This window comes from Phalacrocorax aristotelis, chromosome 1, assembly GCF_949628215.1.
Source record: "Phalacrocorax aristotelis chromosome 1, bGulAri2.1, whole genome shotgun sequence".
Lineage (NCBI taxonomy): Eukaryota > Metazoa > Chordata > Aves > Suliformes > Phalacrocoracidae > Phalacrocorax > Phalacrocorax aristotelis.
Genome location: NC_134276.1, coordinates 65981010 through 66007058, shown reverse-complemented (window position 1 = coordinate 66007058; position 26049 = coordinate 65981010). Strand labels below are relative to the sequence as shown.

General features: G+C 38.9%; 1 protein-coding gene across 6 annotated transcripts in view; it reads right to left on the bottom strand.

Annotated features, from left to right (window-relative positions):
- Window positions 1-26049, bottom strand: part of ARHGEF7 (Rho guanine nucleotide exchange factor 7) — a 127505-nt gene that overhangs the window by 36440 nt on the left and 65016 nt on the right. For 5 of the 6 annotated variants that reach the window (XM_075091117.1, XM_075091078.1, XM_075091107.1 and 2 more), the window contains 4 exons: window positions 23894-23982; window positions 17222-17316; window positions 16835-16930; window positions 7761-7883 (listed from right to left, as the gene is read on the bottom strand). In XM_075091117.1, the coding sequence (XP_074947218.1) occupies window positions 7761-7883; window positions 16835-16930; window positions 17222-17316; window positions 23894-23982 (403 nt within the window). Of the gene's footprint in view, window positions 1-7760; window positions 7884-16834; window positions 16931-17221; window positions 17317-19770; window positions 19837-23893; window positions 23983-26049 lie in introns of those variants that run through there. The other variant, XM_075091127.1, reaches the window with a different exon arrangement.

Below are 26049 nucleotides of genomic sequence, written 5' to 3'. Positions count from 1 at the left end.
GTTATTGTGGTGGGCCACTATGAGGTTACTTGGTTTTACAGAGTTACCAGCTACTCGTTCAGGCTGATTTGCTGGAACCCTAAGCTGAACAGCTACGGTGTAGTGGCATGTCCTCTTCTCCTGACTCAGCTAAAGGGAAGCAGCTGTTTCCAGCAAGGTGGACAAATGAGGGGACAGCCCTCAGTTTTCACAGAAAGCTTTACCAAAGCTCATCTGTCTCAAGGCACTCAGTGGTTTTAAATTTCAATTCACTAATAATACATGCTTTTTTTTTTTGTTCCATCAATTCTCCCTGTAACCACCCCCACCCATGTCAGCATCAGTTAGTTACCTCTCATACTTGATACATATCTTCAAATAAACGTTTAAACTCATTCTTTGCATTTTGTTTGCTTAAGCCAGATGCACAGCCGCCACTACCTAACTTTATCAACTATTCCCTTTACACATTATCTGCTGCTCTTCCCCATTTCAGGCAGCGCAATCTATACACATGTCTACGCAGCTTCTCTTTCCTCCCCAACATACATACCAGTACACTCTACAGGACATGCCAATCTCAAATACCACAGGCTGTTCAATTTAACATTGTTCTGCACAGCGCTGATTTTTGCCTTTGGATTGCAAAGAGGCAAAAATCCTCATTCCTATTTACTGCGGCCATCTCCACACTGCTGGGTGTAGACAAATGCATTATATAAATGGTATTTGCTGACCTATCCATTAACACAATGCTTTTTTTTCCTTTTTATTTAATGCATCTACAGTAGGAGCAACATTGGTTACCATTTCACCCACATTCACATTTCTAATTTTCATTATCATTGTTCTGTTTCTTCCCAACTTCGGCATTATGAAACAGATGTGCCAGAAAACAGGGAAAAAAAAAACCACTGTAGCCTGAATTAAAATGGACTACTTGGAAACCTGAAATAAAAACCTGATACTATCTTGTTTTCGCTGTCTACTCGGCAATTCCTTTAGCTAAACACACTCTGTTGTTACGCAATGTTGCAGCAGTTTCCAAGCCAGTCAGTGCTCTTTGGCATAAGATACTTAGTTGTTTATCACCCTCTTTTTACTTAATCACATCATAGGAACCTACAGAGCAAGTTTAAACCTCAGCTCACTTGAAATGTACACAAAGTCCTGAAAAACACGCTTAGCAATGGCATCATCAGGAAGCCTTTTACACCGAGCTGTGCTAATAGGTGTAATTAAAACGGAATGACGTCGTTTTCCTCCCAACGTTCCCAAGAGGACAATGTTTTCTTTCATAGACTTCTATGCTTCCCTCTGACAGGTTTTGACATGCCCCCTCGTTCAAACTCTAGTATGAGCACACACACACTGTTTTAGTACAATAGCACCCAAAATTTTGCCTAAGCAGTTCCACCATGCAGACCCCGTCAGCAGTCTACTCATGCTAAACCGACCTTCTACCTCTGAAGCTTCATGGACATAAAATACCTAGGAAAATGGATGTTACTTTAGCACAAAGCTTAAAGTGAGCATCCTTCATTTATTCACAAAGGACAAATACAATACAGAACAGATTCATTATCCATTAATATAAATACATATTACATATCAATATATGATATATATTATACAAAAACCATCTAATACAGAATGGGAAGGTTTACTTTCATTAATATGGGTAGGTTAAAATAAACGTTTGAATATGACAACAATTCACAACTGCTTTTTAATTAATAGCAGCTTAAAAGTCAGCTTTGTTAGCTTAAGAGTGCAGCTGCTTTGCCAAAGACAATAGCTCTTTCATGTCACCATTTCAATTGATGCTTGCAAACGCCACACTTTCCTAGGCAGTGTATGCTAAATAAAACTCTGGCCACTGTTAAGCAGCACGTTTTCAAAAAAGGTATCATTTATCTGAACAGGAAAAACTTTCCTGTGACTATCATCAACTTAGACACAACTGCCTAAATAAGTAGCTTTTCAGAAAGAGGCAGCTGAGATTTGAATTCACCACTCACATCATTTTACAGAATAAAATGCAAAGAAGCATACAAGAGCGCTGTGTTTCATTTATCCTGAAATCTCTCGCTGAAGAGTTCTCCCCGCTCCAAACTAGAGTTAGTTCACAGCTTGAGATATTTTAAAGGTAACCATGAAAAGTGTCTTTAAGCCCTATTAATATATTCACATCTCCCTTAGCACAGCTGCCTCAAAAGCTGCGGATCAGACTGGGGGGAGGGAAGAAAACAAGTTCAGATGTGCCTAAAGTACCAAAGGAAAAAATAAACAAAGAAGTCATTTAAACCGGAGGAAAGCACATCCAGGAACTAGAATGTATACGTTTAAAATTAGAACTTACACTTCTGAAGCAGGTCTCTGTTTGTAATAGATGGAGCACGAACTATCACTGCTGAGGGGTCTGAGGACTGCACACAGGCACCGCATTTTGAGAGCGCCGTGGCACAGCTTGGCTCAGCAACCCTTCAACTGCAGCTTTTAATTTCCTAGCACTAAACTTCCCAGTCAAGCTCCTCTCCCGGGGACTGTTGCTTGGCATATGACATCAGCCTGCACACTTGCAAGCTCAGGGATGCACCAAAGTGGGGGAGGCACAAAGAGTTTTCTGACTCAAGCTCATCTGTATTCCTCGCTCCAGTTACTCGGAGTAATTGTGATGTTTCAGCTCCATAAATTTTATCCAGACTGCTAGGTCTGTGATGCAAGTGTAGAATATGCCTGGGACATGTTATCTAAGAGAACAGAAGAATCTAGTTAAATTAATGTTTGAACAAGCAAAGATTTGTGAATAGCTGTCTTCCAGCTGAGAACTGGCTCAACGCTTGCCACTTTGCAAAGTCTAAAAAAGCGGGCGTATACTACTAATTTTTGGCTACCTTTTCATCAAATTAAATCTTCTTTTGGAAACATTTATCTTCCATTTTAGTTTAAAATAAACATGGTGTCGTTTAAACAAAGTAAAAAGGCTTAACCCTCCCCCCCCAACAATTACATACTCAATGCTGATTACATTGGGTCTGTACTCTCCACATTTCTTCGGAAGAGTTTATGTCCCGTGATCATTGGAGCCTGTTAGGTTTTTTTTTTCCCCCATTAAGTTATCCACCTTTCAGTGAGTTCTATACTCAAATAGCTTTCTCTCTTGTCATTTTGGATGCAGTCCACTAAGTCCCAGTCCTAGCTTCTGCCTCCTCTTTTTCTTTGCTGGAGTTTCCCCTTGCACTGAACTTTGTGGCTTGTGATCTTCCCCAGGTAAGTAACATCTCATGTTCCTGGGACTTCTTACTCCACTCACTTATCCATTTCTGTACTTTCTATCCAAATGGGTTTTTACTTTATTTGAAGGAAATTAATTCTTTCATGCCTCAGGTTGCTCACCCTGTTTCTTCTCTTACTGGAAGTCAAGCATATGCCTATGATCAGAAGCGCACACAGCAATCAATGCTACTTTGACTAACACTATGCCCTTGAGGGAGTCCCGCTCTCAGCAGCTAGCAAAATTACTTCCAAAAATAACACCTACCCTTGGACTTGAACTGGGATTCTCAAGAAAAACTAAGGGATGTTAGGAACTGAAGCCTCATGCAATGCAGCCAAAGAGGTTCGACTGCATATAGGAATACAGTAAATAAAATAGGGATCGCGTACAGTGGCACTATAGCCACTACGAGAGAAGGGAACAAGGAGAACAAGCTAAGAGGCAGTGACGGAAACATGAGAAACCCTGATCTCCGCAAGAGCCGTCACTCCGCTGTACCTGCGAGCTCTACGTCTTCAGCTCTAGCCAGTGGCATAAGACCCAGTTACAAGACACAATGACAGACCTAAGGAAAAGTGACTTAATTCTTAAAAATTCTTGATTTATTACACAGGAAGAATTTTAATTCTGGAAAAAAATATGTGATGGCTCTGAAACAATTCTTGAGACAAACGTACCTACCAAATTTCAAGACTGTATGAAATGGGAGAAATAACGTTGAGTAGCAACTCTTAACACTTGGATAAAGCTTACAGTGCCGCAACTGGAACCAAGAGAATCTGTTTCAAAACTTAATAGAAAGATTTTGTTGTGGTTGTTGTGATCAGAGGCAGATACAGCCTCAGAAACATGCAGCTCTGGAACCTGAACTCCTGTATGGGTTGTATTAGGTTTTATTCCATTTTTCTGCATATTCACATACATTCAGGTGTCTAATATTCATTTCAATAGTCTGGCTATTAATAAATAACCTATGGAAATGAAAGATGTTTGCAGCTTTGAAGATCTGAACATGAAAAAAACCCTCTTATTTGTTATGTAATCTAATTAACCCCCTTCACCCTTGACTGTGTATTTATATAAAACATACACATACGTGAACATATATATGCATACACCCCCTTATTTTGTACTAATTGAATAAAATCCCCCATGTTGCTATTACATATGATCAAGAAGTGAATGACAAAGAAGAGAAAGAGGAAACAGGCTGGCATTCATACTGAATGGCATTTTTAAAAAAGGAAAAAGAAGAAAAAAAAGAGACAGTCACATTCCAGTTGAATGCCCCTTTTTAAATCTCCAGCCCTATTCCAAGTACTGCTATTTAGAATCAACTTCACAAAAATGCTATTCAGAAAAAGAAGCTTTTGACCGGAAGTCCAAAATAGTTGAGTAAGTTAATATAATCCGGTTTTATCTATACATATGCATACACATAGTCTTTACCAAGTGTCAATGGCATTTGAACAGGTATAACACTGCTTGAAGAGCTTGCTTGATACTTGAGAAAATGACATATAAAAACCTCATATGTGTAATATTCCAAAGCAGATGACTGCTTACAATTTTAATGTTACTGATCCAGCTGGTTAAAGAAACAATACAGTAAATGCTTCACAATTATAGCAAATTTCCTTTAAATTGTTTTTAGCCAGTGACAGTAAAACCAATAAAACTAGTATATTTTATAGAATTAAAAAAAACAAACCAGAAAATAGAGGTAAAGTTTCTGAAGTTTCACATAGAGAAACTATCTAGGAGGTTCTTTTGTTTCTTTTTTGTTTGTATGGTTCCCACCAAAAGCAAGCAAATTTAATAAACTGCAGAAAATATTGATTTTGTGCTATAAGAATCTGCCTTCAAATTATCTGCTAGGATTTTTTGTAGAAAGGCTTTCAGAAGCACAGATAATGCATAAATGTTCAGTTTATGAAGTGCACAGAGTTCACGGCAAGAAACAATCTGCTGTAGACAGTAAGAATTTGTTTCAAATCAAACCACTCCAGACTGTTCTTTTCCCTCTCTAAAATACTACTGAATAGCACAGCTGTTACAAACATGATATTCAAATCCAAGAATTCATCAAACATCTATTTCTCTGCCATATTTTTGCCGGTATTAACACATATAATGCTTTTGGACCCTCTGCTAAATCTATACTGCAAAAACAGCAAACAGATCATCACTGTTTCTTAAATGTCTTAAACCTCAGTCTTTGGCATCTCTGAAAAATTCCAGTTCAACATTAATCTAGTATTCACTGCAGTGTAGTAGTTTCATTATTATTACCATCATGACTATCCTCAAACCTCACAGTAATTTTTACATTAAGGTTTACTAGGGATGCTTTTACACCATAAAAACATCTCAACTAAATAGGGAGATAGTTCTGAGTATTTGCCTTTTCTTCATGTCTTCAGTTTGTTATTCTCAGCAGAAAAGGTCTTTTTTCCCCCTTCCTTTAAAGCAATGTAATTAAAAGCTTACTGGCATTCTGAGAGGAAAAGGTTCAGAACTGCGTAAAGCCACCTTCTGATTTCACAGCAGCTGTCTCAAGCAGAATTTTTAGTCAAGCGACTTGCTACCTGCAGCAATGGTGTTCAACAAAAATGAAAGGCTTAGAATAATAAAGCAGGGGTAATTAAAAAAAAAAAAAGCAACACAACCAAACAGCATTCACTTCTGTTGACTCATGTCTGGCAACACAATAGCTTTACACAGAAAGCCATTTATCACAACTTACCTCCCCTTGAGCTAGCTCTTATGAACAATACAATTGCTTTGAACCTACTTCCACATCCAAATCACGTAACTGCTCTATGATACTTATACTGACTCCACCAAGATTTGATATCAAGCTGACTTTACAGAGCAGAAGCTGAGTTTTTCCTAGGACAACGTATGCCCAAAGCAACATGGAAGAGAAGAAATGCTAGAGAAAGAAAAGAAATCATCTCCATCTGCAAAAAAAAATAGCTTTTCCTCCCCACATTTCTACCACAGTTTCTCAGACATGGCTATCCCCTCTGTTTTCCAAGAGTTCTGAAAGTTAGGATAATCCTTTACAAATATCTCCAAATCTTCAGAAATGTAGATGACTTTGCTATCACTTGCCGTTGTCCACCTATAGATTAAATCCCAGACCTCTGTATGGAAAGAGCATAAAGGCACAAATAAAAAAAAAGTCTAAGCCTAAGAGTATTAAAAACCCCACAGGCGTGGATCACCTAAATATTTCACCATTTACAGGAAGTGGTACTAGAAGTAGGCCATTTGAAAGAAAACAACCACTAAAGGATTTCATCAGGGGGTTTTAAACATAATTTTGTCTTGTTTAAATTTTATTCATCATTGCTTCTGACAAAAAAACCCAAACACCTTCTTTCTGCCTAAATTGCAATGTGAATTTGCAGCTTGATTTTTCAAAGTGGAGTTCAAACATAGTTGCATCTCTTACTAACATAAGTGATAGTTCACAGTATTTTGTAGCCAGAGGGTTTTTTATTTATACTATTATGAGTAAAGCTCACAAGTCTGCCACATATTGTTGCTGTTAAAATAAAATGTGAGTTCTTCGAAGAAGGTAACACTATCAGAAACAACTGAGTTTTGCTCCTCCTTGTTTAGGAAGAGTTAAGATTATTTAAAATAAAAAAATAAGATTATTTGGCCCATCACAAGACAAAAAAAAAATGGGGGGAGCAAAAAGAACAGATATCCTGCTAGAATTTGTCCTATGTCTAACTTTCAAGAGAAAGCATCGGCTTTGTCCTGTACCACAAGCAAACATATATACCACAAGCTAACGGCTGCTGTAGCACGTGCTCATCAGGAGACTACATAGGACAAGTTTGTCAAAACAGACTCCTTTAATCAAATTCTGGCCTCAACTCTCTTCCCTCAAGGTGATATAAGGCATCTTCTAGGCAAATTCAAGGTCAGCCCCAAAGCTGAGCAACCTCCATCAAGTTAACCTGGCATCCTACTTCTTACGCACAGGAAATAATTTCGTAAACTTGAAAAGGTCACACTTCTTTCATAGCACTCAAAGTAAAGCTAAAGGTGTACCATTATAAAGTTACATACATACAAACGTACAGGCTTTTACAGAGCTAAGTTACAACTGACCAACTGTCTACTAGCGATCATGTCAATCACGACATAATTCCACACTCTCGTTTTGACCTCGACATTTTTTAAACAAAGATGACAATCAGTACCCTGTTTTACATACTCAGACTCCAGCATGCATTCTTCAAATGAGAAAATGCTCTCAAGTAGTTGATAAAACATTGCCAAAGGTGACAAGCTCGTCTTGATCAGATGGAACAGCTTTATGTTGTGGGCTTTTTTGGTCTTTAAAAAATATACTTTTTTTTCCTTAAACAAGCTCTACCATACCAACTGCATGTCAAAAGAGACATCACAGCTTTACAACGCAGGTGTATTTTATGCACTTTTATGTATCAGACTTAAAAAGACCACAAAGTAAACATACCTGTGTTCTGTGAGAACGTTTACTGCTGATGGATGGTTGGCACAGTATGCAAGGTATAAGCTTTTCATTTGTGGCATCAAATTTAGAAAACATCCTCCAACCCTCTGCTGAGTTTCAGGCAACCTAAAAACAGAGTAATAAAGATGAAATTACCAACCAGACACAGAAATCGAAGTCTGAAAAAAGCAGTGCATACTGGGGTGGGTTTTTTGTTTGTTTCCATTTTGTGGTTGTGCTTTGGGTTTTTTATAAAATCAGCAGGTAGATTTCTATGGTCACTGACCAGCAACCAACACCTTTCTCTTCCTTCTTTACAGCTTCAACGCTGTAACTTTCATCCCTTATTATGCCACCACAGTACAGGGCAAAATATGGTACATACCTGTAAAATGGCCATTCAGCTGATTTTTTTCAAGAATTAGCAGTAATTAGCACCTTCTTTAGGAGTTTAATTTTCAGTCAACATACTTATCTGTTAGAACAGTTTACTATCCACTTGCAGATGCCATGCCAAATCTTAAAACCAGTATTTCAGCACTTAGACAAAAGCTGCATGGAGTAGCAACACGTTTCTCTCCCTCTACCCTAACACCAGCAGAGATGACAGGCTTAAAATATTCATTAAAATATCTAAGTACCATATTAAGCTCTGATAGCACAAACAGAAGCCAGTTACAGTGAAGTAACAGGCTGTTTTTGCACAATTGTCACTAATCTTGCTTTTTAAGGACCATACAGCACTTTCATTTGGTTTGTAACCGGGGCAAGAATGCTGCTTTACCACCATCAGTACAGAAATTCTTTTTATAACTCATACTTTCTTCATCTTTCACGCTCAAATGCACCACATTTGCTAAGCAGTGAAGGAAAATGTCACAATTTTCTTCAGAAGAGCTTATTTTGTCTAGCATAAAATGGTGCTTATATAACAGCAACCTCAATGACTTTGGCAAAAAAGATGAGTCAGCAAGAGAAACAATATTTAGAAGAAAAGCTTACTCTCACACAAGTCTTGGTGAACCTGATTAGTTTTGATCAGGTTTGTCAGAGGAATATACACACATTTATTCACATAAATAAGGGAGAACAGGATATGAAGAAAGATAATATGAATAAAATACACTGTGTATTTTTCAAAAGGTTTTAGCAGAAACTCATCTCAAATTGCAGTAAGAAAATATCTTGAGTATAAATATCTGAAACTGGCTGTGTGGCACCAGCTTAGAACTGGTACAATCAGCAGAAAGTAGAAGTCTGACTTCTGATTTTGCATCTGTATAAGCAGGGGGAAAAAAGGGAAAGAAAAATGCAACTCTTCCAGTCTTATTCTTAGTATCTCCTTAAGCTGCATACTTCAAATGCAAAAAAAAAGTATGTGAGTGTACTTTTATTAAAATCTAAAATAATTTTCAAGTTAAAACACAAACTGATGGAAGAAGCATAAAGTCTAACCAGCCATGCTTCCTTACTGCTACCATATCACCATTCTCAGAACCACTCAAAGATATCCATACTGGATTGCTTCCTATGTGGCCAAGAATAAACTAGACAAGTGAACAATATCATAAGGGTGTCAGAAGGGATGAAACCCTATTTTCTACAGAGCAACTCCCACTTGAAAAACTAAACCTTTTCAGCAGTATGTTGTATGACCAATAGCTGATCACATAACCCATGCTAAAGTTAACCAGAAGGTGGGATGCCAAGATTCCACCAGTCCTAGATCACGAGCTTGTCCCTGATGCCTTGTCTAAACCCGTTGTACAGCATGTGCAAGAATATTAGAAGTTTCAATTTCTCTATACATTTCTTCTGCTTGCATAACGACAGCATCTCCTAACATAAATATGCCGAGTCTTTGTTTCAGTCTGTCTGCAAGATAAGACATACAGCAGATTTTGTTGATGTTATAATTCATTTAACTACTCTTAAAACCAATATTTCACACTGCTGTAAAGCTAGGTGAGTCCTCAGTAAGTACTCAACAGACATACTGTTAGCACAATCAAACGTTTTAATGCTAACATTATTTCCAACAACTCTCTCTGGAAGAATACTGTTTTCTTAAAAAAAAAAAATTAAAAATTCAAGTCCAGATTTTCTGTAGTTGTCCTGAACATGTGCATAAAGTCTGTAAACATCAATATTTAGCATAGTCCCTCGGCAAAAGCAAGAGATGATCCAGTGAACAAGTACAGAAAATAATTATTCAGCTTTCCAGGACAGCTGCTCCTCCAGGCAGGGGATGTTCCCATCCTGCTCAGGCATAGTCACCTTGTCCCACTTGTTAGGTTTGCCCATAGTAGTTAAAATTCAAAGTTCAAAGGAAACACTCTTCCTTGGTTGAAAGCAGTGTTCACTACAGACACCCAGAAAATGACAGCTGGATGCCCACCTAGCACATAATGCCAGATACACTCTGGTCGCATTATCAATGCTCCTTACATTGAAGTCTAAGGCCCATATTTTGTTGTCTGATCTTGCTTTCTCTTTCAAGAAAGGTTTAACTCTGAAATCAACAGAGTGCCGGCTTTTGCAGGTATTTAAGGAAAAACCAGGGGCATTCCCCAGCCAACTGAGCAAATGCTATTCTTACAGCCTTCCAAGCAGCATTTCCTGCCTAGCAGCTGGTCCCCTTTTATAAATCTAAGCATGAGCTAATAATACATTCCTCAAGTACTAGATGCAGCAAAAGTCTCAAACTCTGAAGACATAGTCAAGGCATATAACTCAGTATTGAACACTAAGAGGCTCCAATAAACAGTTGCTGAAAATGGTTAAATTATCTTCTTATACTGTAGTGCTGGGAGGGGGAAAGTGAATTATGGCTGTTTGCACCAAGCAGACATCTGTGTCTTCTCAGTCTGCTGTTCTTTTACCAGAATGAAAGACTGGCATTATTCTCTTTTACATGTTGCACATGCATTGCAACTTTATACTGCACATTCCTTGCTGAATTAAGATAATTAACAGACTTTGTGAGGGGGTGGCAACTCACCCCCTTTGACTTCTCTAATCCATGCATTAGTTACAAGTGTTCTACTATTTTTAGAGGAACAATTAATAACATAGCCATCTCTCCCTTAACTGCTAAAAAAAAAAAATGTAAAGCCTATCACCGCATCATATAAACCTTTTAACCATTAATGTGTTCAGTAAAGAGCATAGTTAACAATTTACTCTGAAGTTGTCATCCCAATATTCTCATATTTGATACTTCAATTAAGAGAATCACATTTAAATATTATGCTTATATATATACGTAAATGATTACAACTTCCGTTACTAAAATGCCAAAGACGTATTTTGATTTCATTTACAGAACTAGAGAATCATAACAAAGCATCTGCTGTTGTATATGTGCTAGAGGCATCATCATATGACTACATCTAAACTACTTGATGGATTATCAGCGTGTTGGGAGATATATCCAATAGACATCACTTCTGTTTCTCCAGACTTAAATCAGGGTCCCACTGTGTGATAATTTGAGAAAAGAAAGAAACAAGTTTAACATCTTTATCAATGACCTGGATGAGGGGATCGAGTGCACCCTCAGTAAGTTTGCAGATGACAACAAGCTGGGTGGGAGTGTTGATCTGCTCAAGGGTAGGAAGGCCCTACAGAGGGACCTGGACAGCCTGGATCGATGGTCCGAGGCCAATTGTATGAGGTTCAACAAGGCCCAGTGCCGGGTCCTGCACTTGCATCACAACAACCCCATGCAGCACTACAGGCTTGGGGAAGAGTGGCTGGAAAGCTGCTCGGTGGAGAAGGACCTGGGGGTGCTGGCTGACATTTGGCTGAACACGAGCCAGCACCGTGCCCAGGTAGCCAAGAAGGCCAACAGCATCCTGGCTTGTATCAGGAATCGTGTGGCCAGCAGGAGTAGGGAGGTGATCGTGCCCCTGTACTCAGCACTGGTGAGGCCGCACCTCGAGTGCTGTGTGCAGTTTTGGGCTCCTCACTACAAGAAGGACATTGAGGTGCTGGAATTTGTCCAGAGAAGAGCAATGAAGCTGGTGAAGAGTCTGGAGAGCAGGTCTTGTGAGGACAGGTTGGGGGAACTGGGGTTGTTTAGCCTGGAAAAGAGGAGGCTGAGGGGAGACCTTATCGCTCTCTACAACTGCCTGAAAGGAGGTTGTAGTGAGGTGGGGGTTGGTCTCTTCTCCCAAGTAACAGCTGATAGGACAAGAGGAAATGGCCTCACGTTGCGTCAGGGGAGGTTTGGATTGGATATTAGGAAAAATGTCTTCACTGCAAGCGTGATCAGGCATTGGAAGAGGCTGCCCAGAGAGGTGGTGGAGTCACCATCCCTGGGGGTCTTCAAAAAAAGTGCACACGTGGCACTTCAGGGCACGGTTTAGGAGACATGGTGGTGTTGGGTTGACAGTTGGACTTGATGATTCTAGAGGTCTTTTCCAACCTTAATGATTCTGTGATTCTATGAAAATACCTAGTTGCTCAAACACACTTAGGTTTGTATCGAAAACAGGGATCAGAACTGGACTAAAGCTTGACTGGCAACTGACAGAGAAAGTGACATTACAGGATATCTAATGATATCCTGCAAGTTCTGAAGAAATCTGCCTTAGTTTTGGTGTCAGTAGATATTACAATGTTCTGACAAAGGCTGTGGAAATTGCAATGAGTTCAGACAAATTAAACACAGACTAACAGAGGCAATTTTAAAAGAAAAGTAAGTAATAGTGTAATCAGCACTGTATGTTTTCTTTTTGGAAGGAAAAGATCGGATGTCCCTAAATTTCAGTTGACTGTGGGTACCATAAAAGTGTCATGCAGTAATCTGTGTCCCTGTATATATGCGTGCACGTGTTTGTGTATATACATATAGACACACACACTCCCCACAGAACCTGTCACAAACTGGACACTTTCCATTATCTGGGTGGCATTTTCTGCTTTTCCCAGTCTCCTCCCACAGGAAGATAAACAGCAGAATTTCCTGCCCCTATCTAAGCCTCTTGAAGGACCTGGAGCATCAGTGATGAGTTTGCTATGTTTGCAGGAAGTCAGTACAGACAACGTCTTGACCTCAAAAGCTCACAGCACGGAAGACCCAGGACAAGGGAAGGTCTGCAAACATTTAGGGATAATTGTGATTAATGACTCCAAGGGATGCAGCTTGGAAAGAAACACAAGATTAGATGTTATCTCCTGAGGCTTCACAGTTCGCAAGGTTACTTAAATAAGGGGGACACTTTGCAACTTTCTGAACTACTGTTTGCACAAATGGAGGCACTATTCAACTTACAATCCATCAGTTTAATTTTCAATGCTTTCTTCACAACCATACCTTTCACTATTTGTCTTCTTGCCTTACCTCTCAGACAGCAGTTAACATGCATGTTTGTTTGAGGTAATCTGAAGTCACCGTCTTCAAATTCACTTAATGTTGATAACCTTATTTCTGTTGATACTTGCAATAACCAAAAGCAAGGGACAATACTGGGATAAACCTTTAACAGACTTAATTTGTATCTGCACTCCAAAACCAAACCTGAAACACCGATTAGCTTTGGATTACATTTAAGCCATCTCCCCCTCTCACCCTGGTTTCCCTCCCCCGCACCCCTTTTTTTTTTCATTCCCATTCCACTCCAGGATCATCCCAGAACATGAAGTATCAGCTTGCACTCAAACACAAAACAAGGTAAAGAAAACCAACATAGTTACTGCGACTGCAAGGGCAGGGACATGAAGGCAAGAGGGCAAAACCCAGCTATGGCTATTATGGTGCAAGGAGATAAGTCTGTGATGTGGTACTACCAAAAAGACGGCCAGTGCCTTCAATTTGCTACAGAAAGAGATTGTACCTAAGCAGTACATGCAGACTGGAGTCACCAGCCAGCCTGTGTGTCGTTTCCCTCCCCTTACTGACAAGTACAGCCATAGACTGACAGCTTCTATTCCCAGGTAAGTGGAGTAATTTTTTATTGGAGCAGGAGACTTCTGTTCAATTTTCTGCTACAAAAAAAAAACACCCAAAGAGCAATACTTTCAATAGGGATCATTTAAATCAGCCCAGAGATCACCTGATGGACACTGACTTTGTTCAGAGACTCCTCTGCTGTGTGAACCACTGCAGAACTGAGCTTTGGCAGATTGCAGACCTGGAAAGAGACCTAAAGCACCAGCCCACTTTCTGTCTTCAAGAGACCGCAGCACAGAGCGCTCTTGCTTTGTTCACTGTCAAGAAATCCACCCTTTTGCAACTGAAGACTCCGGCAGCATCTTGCTGCCTTGTCAGTTACTGCTCTTTTCCATCCATCAAAAAAGTGCCCTTGATAAGTCAAAAAACATGCTTTTGAAGCACATCAGCCAGAAGATTCTCACTCAGTGCTAGTTAGACTCTATTCATATGTCACTTTTGTTTGGTAAATAGAGAAGTCAGAAAGGTAGAATTAACCCCAAACAAACCCATCCGATGGTGCCCACCATCCAGGCAGGCAGACAAGAAGTGTTCCTGGGCCTGTGACAGATGGAGCCGCCCATAGGAGAACCACAGCAATACCCCAACAGAGGCCAACCTGGACAAGTTCAAAGAGAACTAACCTTTAGCAATGCACCAGAAGAGTTTTAAGGTTGGGGGTGGGGTGGGAGGGTGACACACAGTCAAAACCAAACCACATCCCCAAACAACTCTCCCCTGAAACACACAAAAAGCTCCTACAGCTTTATGTGCTGTGAAAAAAATCCCCAAAATATTTAACAACTTGAGAAATAAACAAGGCAGCGTGGTGCAGGCAGGAAGAAGAAAAGCACCAGAAAGTTTCTGTCACTGAAGTACATGCCAGGATTTGTTAAGAGAAAACTCAAATGACAACTGACTTGAGCGGGGTGTGGAATGCAAAAAACCATTCAACTCTCGCACCCAGGAACAGGAATTTGTCAAGCAGCGTAGGCTGGCGGCACTACAACTGGCGTTTGGTCATTCTGACATGTCAAGTTAGAAAAAACCACAACACTGGATGCTGCAGTATGAAGTGCCTGAATGATAGAACTATAAGCTCTCTGCCAAAAATAAACTAAAATGATAAATCTATTTTCAGCTCAGGAGCTACTCTGAGTTTACAGAACAGGTTCACCAGCAAAAAAAACATGGCAAAACGACAAAAACAAGGCAGCAGGGCAAGCATTCTTCTACACAATGGGAATTATGATGGATTAGATTCAAAACAGGAGGAAGCTGGATGCTCAAGTCAATATGCTATGATGAAAATTAAACTGAAAATACAACTTGGCATGACCAGCATATTTATGAAAAGAAAACAACACAAAACATTTGCAGTAACCCTTCAGTAACCCTGGGGCATCACTGCCTCTGCCCACCTACTAGCATCCGTTATGTTCCTAACATATCACAGAAAAATATTTCACTTACCAGGAAGAAGAAATAAAGGACATTAGGAGAAGGTGTTCTAATAGAGTTTAAAAGAAATTCTAAATAAGCTTTCGGAGCTATAAGCTACACTATGATATAATATCAATCCACATACCAAGTTAAAACATTAAAGCATTAATGTTTATTTAAAGGCATACATTCTTCCACTCTTGGTTTTAAGACCACCTTAATCAAAAGTTTTAAAAGATGACAGTCTGTTTGTGCAAGGTACTTAATTTCTGTAACTTCCAATTCCCAGAAAAAAAATCACAGTAATAAAATAATGAGAAAAAGCACAGTGACAAAAAAAGAAAGGAAACATTTAAGTATGTGGACAAATGACCGTTCTCAGGGATTTAGACACCTAACTGATCAAGTTTAACTTGCCAGAAAGAACATCATTCTTTCTCAAACACAGCGTGGAAGAAAGGCCATTTCAAGAATGTTTCCATTCCACTGCTGAATAGCCATCTAAACTGCACTGTCCTCCTTCCCATTCTCTCTAGTCCAAGTCACCTAGAGGCAGAAGACAGGGAGAGAAGCCAGGTGGTAGGAGGACATGGGACCCCAATTCAGCAACAGACCCATACGCACATTACTGCCTAGTGAAGACGCAACTTATACCTTGTCAAAGCTTCCTCTTCACACAGAAGAGCTCAGAGAAAAAGAGGAGGAAGAGGTCAAAACAAGACAGGCTGAGCTGATCTAAAGATCACTGCTGCCAAAAGAGTTATTTTCTCCTCCATCCGAGATATTCACTCCTCCTCACAGCCAAGTACTCCCAGCAGACTGAAACCTGTCTAAGCCGTCAGTATCAATTCAAATTATTAACTTGGCAGAAAAGAAGCAAATTTGGATTAGCAAGCTGCCTTAGCTCACCACATGATCAGACAAAACCAGAACACAGGCAAGGAAAAGGACACAACTGATGTTTGGAACAGGAACTCCACTTTCAGTGGAGTTTCAACACTGGAAAATTGTTAGGAGAATTCAAATGGGACATGGTCATCTTCTTTCTTACACCCCAAAGTGCTGAGGTACAAGCTGTAAAATATCTAGCTACCACTTCAGCCTAACCTGTAGAAGGAGGACAGGTTTCTTCACCCCCTTCTTTCTGTGGTTCATGCTTCCTGTATGGTACAGTACAGGCACTGAGGCTATTTTCTTTTAATTCAGATTGCTCTTTCTGCTTATCCTGCATGCATCTCCCAGCACATTTTGATGACCACCATTGTTCAGGGCAGAAGAATACTAAGCACAAGTGTTCTCATATAGTGTCCTTCATCCAAGTCACCCCCTCCTCCACTGTTCCATCGCAATATAAGCTGCCTTCATTCTTTCTCTTTCTCTTAAGAAGAGACTTAAAATTCATGCCTCCAAAACAAAAACCACCACTTCCTCTAACACTTCCCCACTGGTATGCAATCACAAAATGGAAATTCATAAATTGTTTCCAAATACATAAGAATTCCCACCTCCGCCAGTACATCCTAGGGCCTATATCTATCTGCACAAGCAATCAATGCATTATCCAAGCATCTATTACTGTACTGCTGAAGCAACTACACTTAGAGTGAAAGAAACAAAAATTATCACAAACAACATACACAAATAATAAAAAATATTTGCTTGTTAGAATTTTACAGTATCTGGTATGCACAGTACTTACTTGGTGCATTCTTCTAAAGACTGTACAAGCATTTGCTGGAATGAACTTATTTCTTCCAGGTTTCCCATTAAGTATGAAGTATTTGCTGAGTTTAACCTGGAGCCAAAGGAATAAAAGGTGTTTAGGTTTGCAGTTATTGACTAATTGTGCTTTAATAAAACCTACAACCTTAACAGAAAATGCTTAATGATTCTTAGATCAAGGACCAGACTCTTTTAGTCAGCAAGCAAACTGAATAAAAGCAAGCCCTGCCTCAAGAATCTCACAGTCCACAAAAGAAAATACACATTACGACATTGAAGTTGAATTTTTGACCATGTAAACCCTCCCCAATACACAAGAGATCTCAAGCTTAATTTAAAAACAAAACAAAGCAAACTCACATACTTTTCACTGGCTTGTAATGGTCGCAGGTAGTTTGAAAGCATTGTTTGTAGCTCCTTAGCATATTCATTTTCTGTTTCTAATATATTTTGTAGCACCTACAATAAATGACAATTGCTAATTGGTATTTTTAAAGAGATGCTTAATGTTCAAATCAATACCAGTTTTGAAGCATACTAAAATTTACTTAGCACTTGGAAAATTTAAATGAGTGTTCCTACATTAAAAATTCAAATACCAGCAAGAAAGCATTGAATACTATACATCTATGTAATTCACTGGAAAAAAAACACCACACACAGACGATGAGCCGTCCTTTAGCCATATACAAAAAAGTGGTAAGCTAACAGGAATTTCACTACACAAACTTTTACTGTAAAATTTAAGAGCTACACAGAGTGTTCTTCCAAAGCTAGGGGTAATTAGTCCTCCTATGTACTTCAGAACAGTCAAAGATCACCAGAGGTTGGTAAAGCACAACAGATGTTGTAAGAGAAGTGAACAATTAATGTCATTTTCTCAGTCTCAATTACAATATATTACAACTAAACTTGCTAGCGAAGTGTTTACTTATTCAGATGTGCTATCCTACCCAGAAGGTCTGAATATTAACAAATTTATAAATATCAAGTAATTGACATCTCTACCTAGCAATATGATTAACATTATTGCATTCTTTTTAAACGGACTGCCTAACCTTCCACTGTGAGTGCCATAATACACACTACCGTGACAAAATTACAACAGATTCCGATGCAAAGCCAAGAATTCATGAAATACAGCACACACTTGTTTATTGGCTGAATAGAAGTCAAACAACTGGAATACTCCCAAATACATACAAGAAAGCATTTCACTGGGCCATCTCCCGAGAGTCTGCTCTAGGATATCTTCCAGTATATTCACATCAAGTTCTGCTGTGCTTCTAGCAGGCATATTATTTTTTGCCTCCAAAAATTAATGATTTAGCAAGAGAATCATCAGAATTAAATGTAGTTCAATGAACACAGCTGAGCTTTGAAAACTTTCTGCTATTCACTGGTCACAAGCCACACCACAAACCTTCTCATTTTGCTACATCCCATAGTTGTCAAGCCTACAGTAATATCTCATTTCAGCATTTATAGTAACGACTCTGAGTGCATTATTCACTGTTGTAGTCAATACTCTTTCTTAGGAAATAAAAAAAGCCATTCATTCCTAAATGCAAACCTGATGAAATAACTTTAAATAGTTCAGTATGTCAATGAAGAATTCACTGTTCTTTTCTTTGGTGTCATTGATTCTGCTTATTCCTTGAATGCTTCTATTCATTTGGGGGAGAGAGAGAGACCACTTTTGCGTTCATTCTTTTGTTGGAAATCTGAATCCTGAACTGAAGATTAAAATGTCTCCATTCGCTGTTAAACACTATGACAGAAGAATGTCACAGGGAAAGTTATGGTTACTGCTAGGAAGCTACAGCATAAAGTACAACATGGGCACACAAATTTTTAAAAAAAGCTAAGTTGTTTTGACCACTTAGACCAGAAAAAGAAAGAAAGAAAAAAAATTTCCATTGATCACAGCACTAATTAAACTCCAGATTCTCTTATATGTGTATAAACAAAGTCAGTCAATGGTTAAAATGGAAATGTACAAGTATTTTGGGTCCCTGAGGTTCAAAACTAAATGCAAGACCAATGTTTTCCAATATGGCTTTTCCTACAAAAATCTCCCGGCCCAAAGTCAGTAGACAGTCATTAGTAGGGAAAAGGAGACTGAAAGCCAAGGACCAAAACACAGGGTCCTGACAAAGCACTGAACAGCAAAGACATTCAAAGATAAAAATAAACAAATTCGCTAGAGATCTTGAAAGGCTGCACTACCGCTTCCATTTCCATTCTTTGCTATAAACAGCTGCCTGAAAAGCTTGAAGTAAAAGTAGTTTCATGTTGAACTCAACTCCATTATTTTTCTGTTCTGGTTTGGATTTTTATTTGAGGATTTTCTTGTCTTTGAGAATATGGGATTGAAGATTAAAAAAAAAAAAAAAAGACTGAAAGGAAGAAAAAAGAAGAGTAAGAAAGCTTAAAAACTAGAATTAGCAACCTGGTAAGTTACCAGAAAAATCAAAATACATGCAAGTATAAATAAAACTATGTTACAAAACCTATGCAGAGTATTAGATACACTTATACTGCTTTATGTTATTCTAGTAGTTGTATTACACAGTACTTTAGATATACATTGTTTAAACAACTCCCAAAACACATTATATCTTTTTTTTTTTTTTTTTTTTACAGGTACAGTTTCAACTGCATACAACATTCTTTTACTCTCAATATCTTTTTAAAAGAATAGTCTTGCTCATATAGCTCTAAAACATCAGTTCTGTGAAATCTCGTATGCTTCCATCTTGACTTACCTACCTCACGGAGAAGCTACGAGGATTAAATGCTTGGACTGTGCTTTGAAGTGATAAGTAGTCAGCATTGCAAGTCAGTATTTTGGCACCAGAGCACCCTTACATTCCTCATAACCACATCTCTCCCGCATGCTCTAATAATCACCTTTCTTCCCTTTCCTGCTTTCTGTGCGTTCTGGCTGCTGCAAGACCCCATGAAACCTCGAAGACCTTGTTTCCACAACTCCACCACAACATTTGCACAGATAAGACTGGGTACCAAAAGAGCAGCATTGAAGTGGCAGCTTTTGCAATCTGTAACACTGATGAATAGCAGGCACAGACAACTGAGCTCACACAGCACAAGCTCTCTCAATTACACGGCATGGAAAATTCAAACATGGTTAACAATTCTGTCACACAAAACCCCAGTCATCTCCCTAAGGCAAAAACTACCACCCAAAAATGGATTTTAAGTGACCTACATAAAGCTGATAGCCTTCTATATCAGAGGAAGAAAAGGCAGGTTTCACAGCCACGCTTGGGCATGATCCTGCAGCACACTCCTCATTTATGGGAGTAGTATGGCACTCAGCTGAAATATCATGCACTTCAGCAAAATGGTGATCAGTGTCTAATTTTCCTGGATCATGAGAATCTGAGAGATGAACCCCTTAAAACAGGCCCAAGAGGGGCAATGTAAAGCACCACACAAGTACACCGTATCTCAAGGGTCCTCAAAATTTATAAGCTTCAGTAAGCACAAACTATTGGCCCAACTTCAAAAGTATGGCCTTCAAAAGGAGTGCTTATTTTCTACCACTCAAACACTTAAATGAAAAATGAGGTCATCCAAATACTCATACTACAGAGAAAGTTGTCCATTTCTTTACCTGCTTTTAGAACAGCTACTTAATCTCAAGGCAATTGTCTGTAAGATGAGATAACCTAATTTTCTTTTGGATACAAAGTTTTAAATTCTAAGGGGATTAACAAGTAAAAATAGAACTCAGTAACACCTGCTCTGTCTTCAGGGAACAACCTGCAGTAATATGCCCACTTCTTCAGTAACAATTGACTAAATTAATTCTACATGAAAAATACTTCATCCTTGATCACAGGTCTGGTTCATATTACACACTGCTGCAGACTTGTACCATTTTGTGGAGGACAAGACCTTGTAGTGCTAGTCATTCTCTGCTAACCTGCATTCCCAAGCCAGGCAAGACGTATGCATAAACCAAATGTGCTCTGACTTCTCAGCAACACCTGGTACAAGGTGCAGCTAATAAAGCACACTGAGACTAGAGGGTATGTGATTTGTGTTATGAACTTCAGATGGATCTCTGTGAATCCATAAAAATAAAGCACATATTTACAAGGGGGTAAAGAACAGGTGAGGCCAGTGAAAGTAGTCTCCTCTTCACACTAAGCAAACTTCCCTTAGCCTATCCCAGCCCTTCTCCCAGAAAGGGAGATCAGCAGAGCCTCTCCTACTGAGCACTTTCTGAACTTCCTCTGAGCTGCCTTTTAATTTTGTCCTCAGTCTGACGAATGTACCCACAGGTGCTGCCTGCACCTGCACAAATCCTGCCCTAGGAAAAACAGCAATAAATAATCATGAGGTTTACAGGGTCTCAGCACATGCCTGTACAGTGGAAGACAGCCACAAGTCAAAAATAGCAAGCAGTCCCAGAGTACTAGCCTCAAATCACGCTTGGCTGTCAAGAGAGCCTTTAACACAGACTTTAATGCTTACTCTTCAACTCAGGCTACATCCTTTTAACTACCAGTTGCCAAAGGTTTATCTGGAGCTGTTCTGTTTTTACCTTAGTATAGGCTCAATGTTGTTATCAGTGCAGACTGATGGTACAACTTCTAGCACAGGAAAGTCCTCTATCTGCAGCTTATGTATTAAGACAGAATAAAAACCTCAACTCACAGGTTCAACTGCTTTCACTTCAGTGAATGGGATTGCCATTTATCTACATGTAAAAATCATTACATGTTTAATAATTATTAGTAATAATTGTTTTACATTGCCATCAGAAGTACTTAGATTAGACTAGTTAGCATCTAGCTTTTCTTGAAAAATACTAGGTTTTAAGCACAGCAGTAAAGTCTTACTTCTCTGAAACAGAGTGCATGCTACAGCACAGCCTCTCATTCTTTAAACAGAAAGAATAAAATGGTGATCTGAAAAAAAAAAAACACCCAAGTGGGGGTATTTGCCACACTGTGGAAAAATGTGAAAACAAGGCAAGTATGCAATTCACTGGAGACATATTTACAAACAGCACTCTAGGGCCAGTGTTCTAATTTACAATATATATATCATTATGAATTGATCACCTCTGCCCCCCCGCAATATATCATCAACAGTTATTAAATAGCTAGCAATCGAAACAGTGGGAATCTTACTACATCAATTAAGTGCACCGAGAAGTTGTACATGAGCAAGACGAAAAATAACCTAATTCCAAGAGTAGGTATGATGGTCACCAGTTCCACCTTTTTATTTTTAATTAAAGGTTTTTAATTAAATTTTAATTAATTTTAATTAAAAATTTTATGGCCTGTTATAACTTTGCACAAAACCATAGTTAAGGCAGCTATTTCAAACATTTACTTCCTATTATTTTCACTGAAATACACTATCACCCCCCAAAATGGCCTGTATTACTCTTACCAAGTAAAATATGCAACCATAAGATTCAATTTATTTCAGACACAATCAAACTGGAGTTTTAGTTAAGCCCAAATTAAACAGCTGCAACTCTTACTTTTCATTAAGATCTATCAGGGAAATAATAATATAAGATTATAGATGAGGCACGTATTCACCACTGACTTAAAAAAAACAAACACCACCCACAACCAAAAAAACAACAAAAACCCACACAATAAAAACAGGCCCCCATGCTAAAGGACTAGTGTTCAAGAGAGCTGCCAATTTATTCTAATTAAAAATCCAACATAGATATAGTTTAAACTTAAGTAAGAGCAGTTTTCTACCTAGTGAAGAAACTAAACCCTCTCTTCGTTGTATTCACTTCAGTTTACTTGTCTTGAAAAACATAGGTTTTAACATCAAAACAATAGAGAATACATGTTTGCTACTACACACTTCAGCAACTTTGGAAAAAAAAGACTATAAAGAGATATCGTGAAAAACAAAAATAAAAGCTATCCACTACTTTTTTGCTGGACATACCACAGTAAGATCATTACTTCCTGCAGTTCGAAGGAAGGTGCACCTGCACATGTACAATCTGCTGTGACTAGCAGGTGTGGGATACAATGGCCAAAGAATTGCAGCCCTCCCTTTACCATGGAATTACCGCTACCAACAGAGGCGCCAGGCAAGCCATGGGGAGGAACAGGAGGTTGCTTCGTTGTTTTCAGTCAGGGGACTATATGAAAAACTACTCTGTTCTTCATGCCACAACCGCAAAAGATTAAAGCATAAAACGAGGCTTTATCATCCCTGTTGAAAACTAACAAATAAAATGAAAAAACAATGACAGCTGCTTCAAAGAAAAGCAAAAGAAACCTTGTATTTTGGTTTTACACCAGCAGGGAGCAGTGGTTAACCGAAACAGTAAGATGCTTTTTGCTTCCCAATATATCTACTGTTAGTAAATAAAGGATTCTCCAAATGGTTACAACATTACCTTTAAAAGACAGAGTTTGGTATGTTTCCTACACGCATCTACTAAAGAGGTCTAAGCACTAGGCTAAGAATTCCTAGGGGTGTGTTAAACGGAGACTCTGGCTATACCGCTTTTGCTGTGAAATCTATCCATCAGCATAAGGGAGAAGCTCTTGAAGTTAATATTTGAGTTGATTTATAAGCCTGAATACAAAGGAGGCAAATTCATTCAAAATGTTCAATCTCTTGTTCAACAAAAAGGACAAAAATATTTTTAATCATTTTAACACAGCAGAATTTCATTAGCTCATAGACATTGGGGAAAACTGATTGCATATTTGGGGGATGGGGAGAAAAGGGAAATTAACTAGCAAAGCAAATAAAATGAGCATAATAAATTACAGAAATGCCTGTTATTCACTTTAGACTATTATTTTGCATCATGCTTAAGAATCCATATTATTATATTCTATTAAACTAATAATCTTGCTTATATGAGAATTCACTAAAACCCCTATCTAGTTTTGGCACTGAGGCTCTGACAAGACTGCCAAATTTTCCATGCAGATAAGAGCATTTAGTCAAATGACTTTCTACTATACATAACAGCTCACACAGAGGAAAAAAGATCACTCACCACATTGTAATAGCTTTTGTTAATTGCAGACGTATCAAAGCCTTTAGGTGGACTCTTCAATGTACCTGATTTGGGGGAGACCGGTTTTTCTGAAATGTAAGATATTTTTGTGTCAATGGGGTGCAATTTCATAGCTCAACACTAGAGGTCAAACAAACTGCTTTAAAATATTTGTAAGATACAGTGAAAATAGCGCTACACTGAGGAACATACATACTTGTGCTTGAAATTATTGGTAAAGAATCAAAATGTTCATACGTTCACAATGAAAGAAACTCTAGCCTCAATGAAGGCAAGTAAGAAAATCCCCGTTCTTTTTCCTGGAACCAGAAAATCAGTTAATGAAAATAATTTTGGAAAAGCTCATTTTCAAAAACAACGAGTTATCTCAGACTGCAATTAAAAAAAAAGAAAACAACAGGCATTTCCAAACACTACACGCACTTTCAAACAGAAGTGGGATTAAGTTTTGATATCAATTTAATGAACTCGGTAAAAGCAAGTGACCAATCAAAGGCTGAACATACCAGAGGTGGGATATTACACTCAGTCTGGTTGAAATGGAGAATCAAAACACTGTACAAGCAGTGAAGTGACTTACCAAATGCCTACCCCAGAAAATCATCTTTTACAACAACCCATCTTCTATTGTTAAGGAAGTAAAAAATAAAAATGCTTATGCAGCACTTGAGAACAGAGTCCATCATAACAAGAAATGCAGTCCTTCCTATAATCCCATAGTGAATCTACCCCTCAGCAATGCATGCTTCTCCTGGAAGGACACCATAAGTCCGCAAGATCAAAACAGCAGTCCTCAGAGTTATCTGAGTGCTGACTGCCAAAATGGAGAGGCACAGAAAACGCACTCCGAAGTCCTGTCCCCCGCCCCACCTCTACCACTCTTCTAAATCAATCACAGAGGAGCAAAGATGAGGGGAGAGACAATCAAAAGCATCATGCTGCATGCTGGAGAAACAGAACTAAGACTTACAGCATTTCTTTTTGACCTGTCACACTTGACTTTTCACACAACCAACTGAGAATGCTTGTGAGACTGAATGTACTGGGCCATTATGGTGTTTTGGTTTGGTTTTGGTTTTTTTTAAATAAGCAGGCTTGTCTAATATGCAAGCTTCAAATAAGCATTTGAGTAATTTGTATCCAAACAGTAACATGTCAGTCAAAAAAAAAAAAAACCACCACCAAAAAAAAGAGCATCATCAAAACATACCTACTGGAAGTTTTACCTTTATTTTAAAAGCAAGCTCCTCATTCAAATACATTTTAATAAAGTTATATGAATAATTTAACCCTAATTTACCTGATACCTCAGGCCACTAAGAATAAATTATGCAAATCTCAAATACAGACCTGCCTTTCCAGGAAAAGCCCAGTCAGCCAAGCTAAGGGCCAGCTGTGGGCAATTCCCATGGACAGTAAAGCTAACCAGGGAAACACCACCATAAGCAGAACAGCCCATGTGGTACCAGCCTCTGCTGGACTGTATCCTGGGTAATTCACTGCTTCTTCAGGCTGCCCAGTTGCAGCCTCATGGATGTTGCAATCTCAGGCGAGCTGACTACAGATGCAGGCCACCCTTTTTTCTCCGCTGCCCAGAGCACTGGACAGGGTGGCTGGACCTGAGGCTTCAGCCAGCAGCCCATAAGGAGCAGCTCAGGCCCCCAGAGCATGCATGTGGCATCTTTGAGAGGGGATTTTCTCCATTTTGCACTGTAACTCTCCTCAAAGAAGCTATTCTAAAAATAAAATATGGTCTTACAACTGCCAAACATGGGCAAAACATTTCTCCTTACCGTGTTCAGAGATGACAGTACAGTCCTTTTGGATAATATCCCCCGCCCACCCCCCCCCCCAATTCAGCTTTAAGCCGACAGACAGCGCTAAAACTGTCAGCCCCAGCAGCATTCAGACGAGAACACTGATGCTCTCAGCCACCAGCCCTACAGTACGTACGTGCTCTGCTATACAGCCAAGTAATTCTAAATGACAGGACTCCTCCCGACCCCTCAAAACAAAACCATAAACCCAAGCAGATTTGTCATTAAACAGTCAATGTGAAAGAAGCACCTGAAGTCATGTTGTATATACAGCTACTCACTGATATATTTGGATGTAATGCTATTCATTTATGGGAC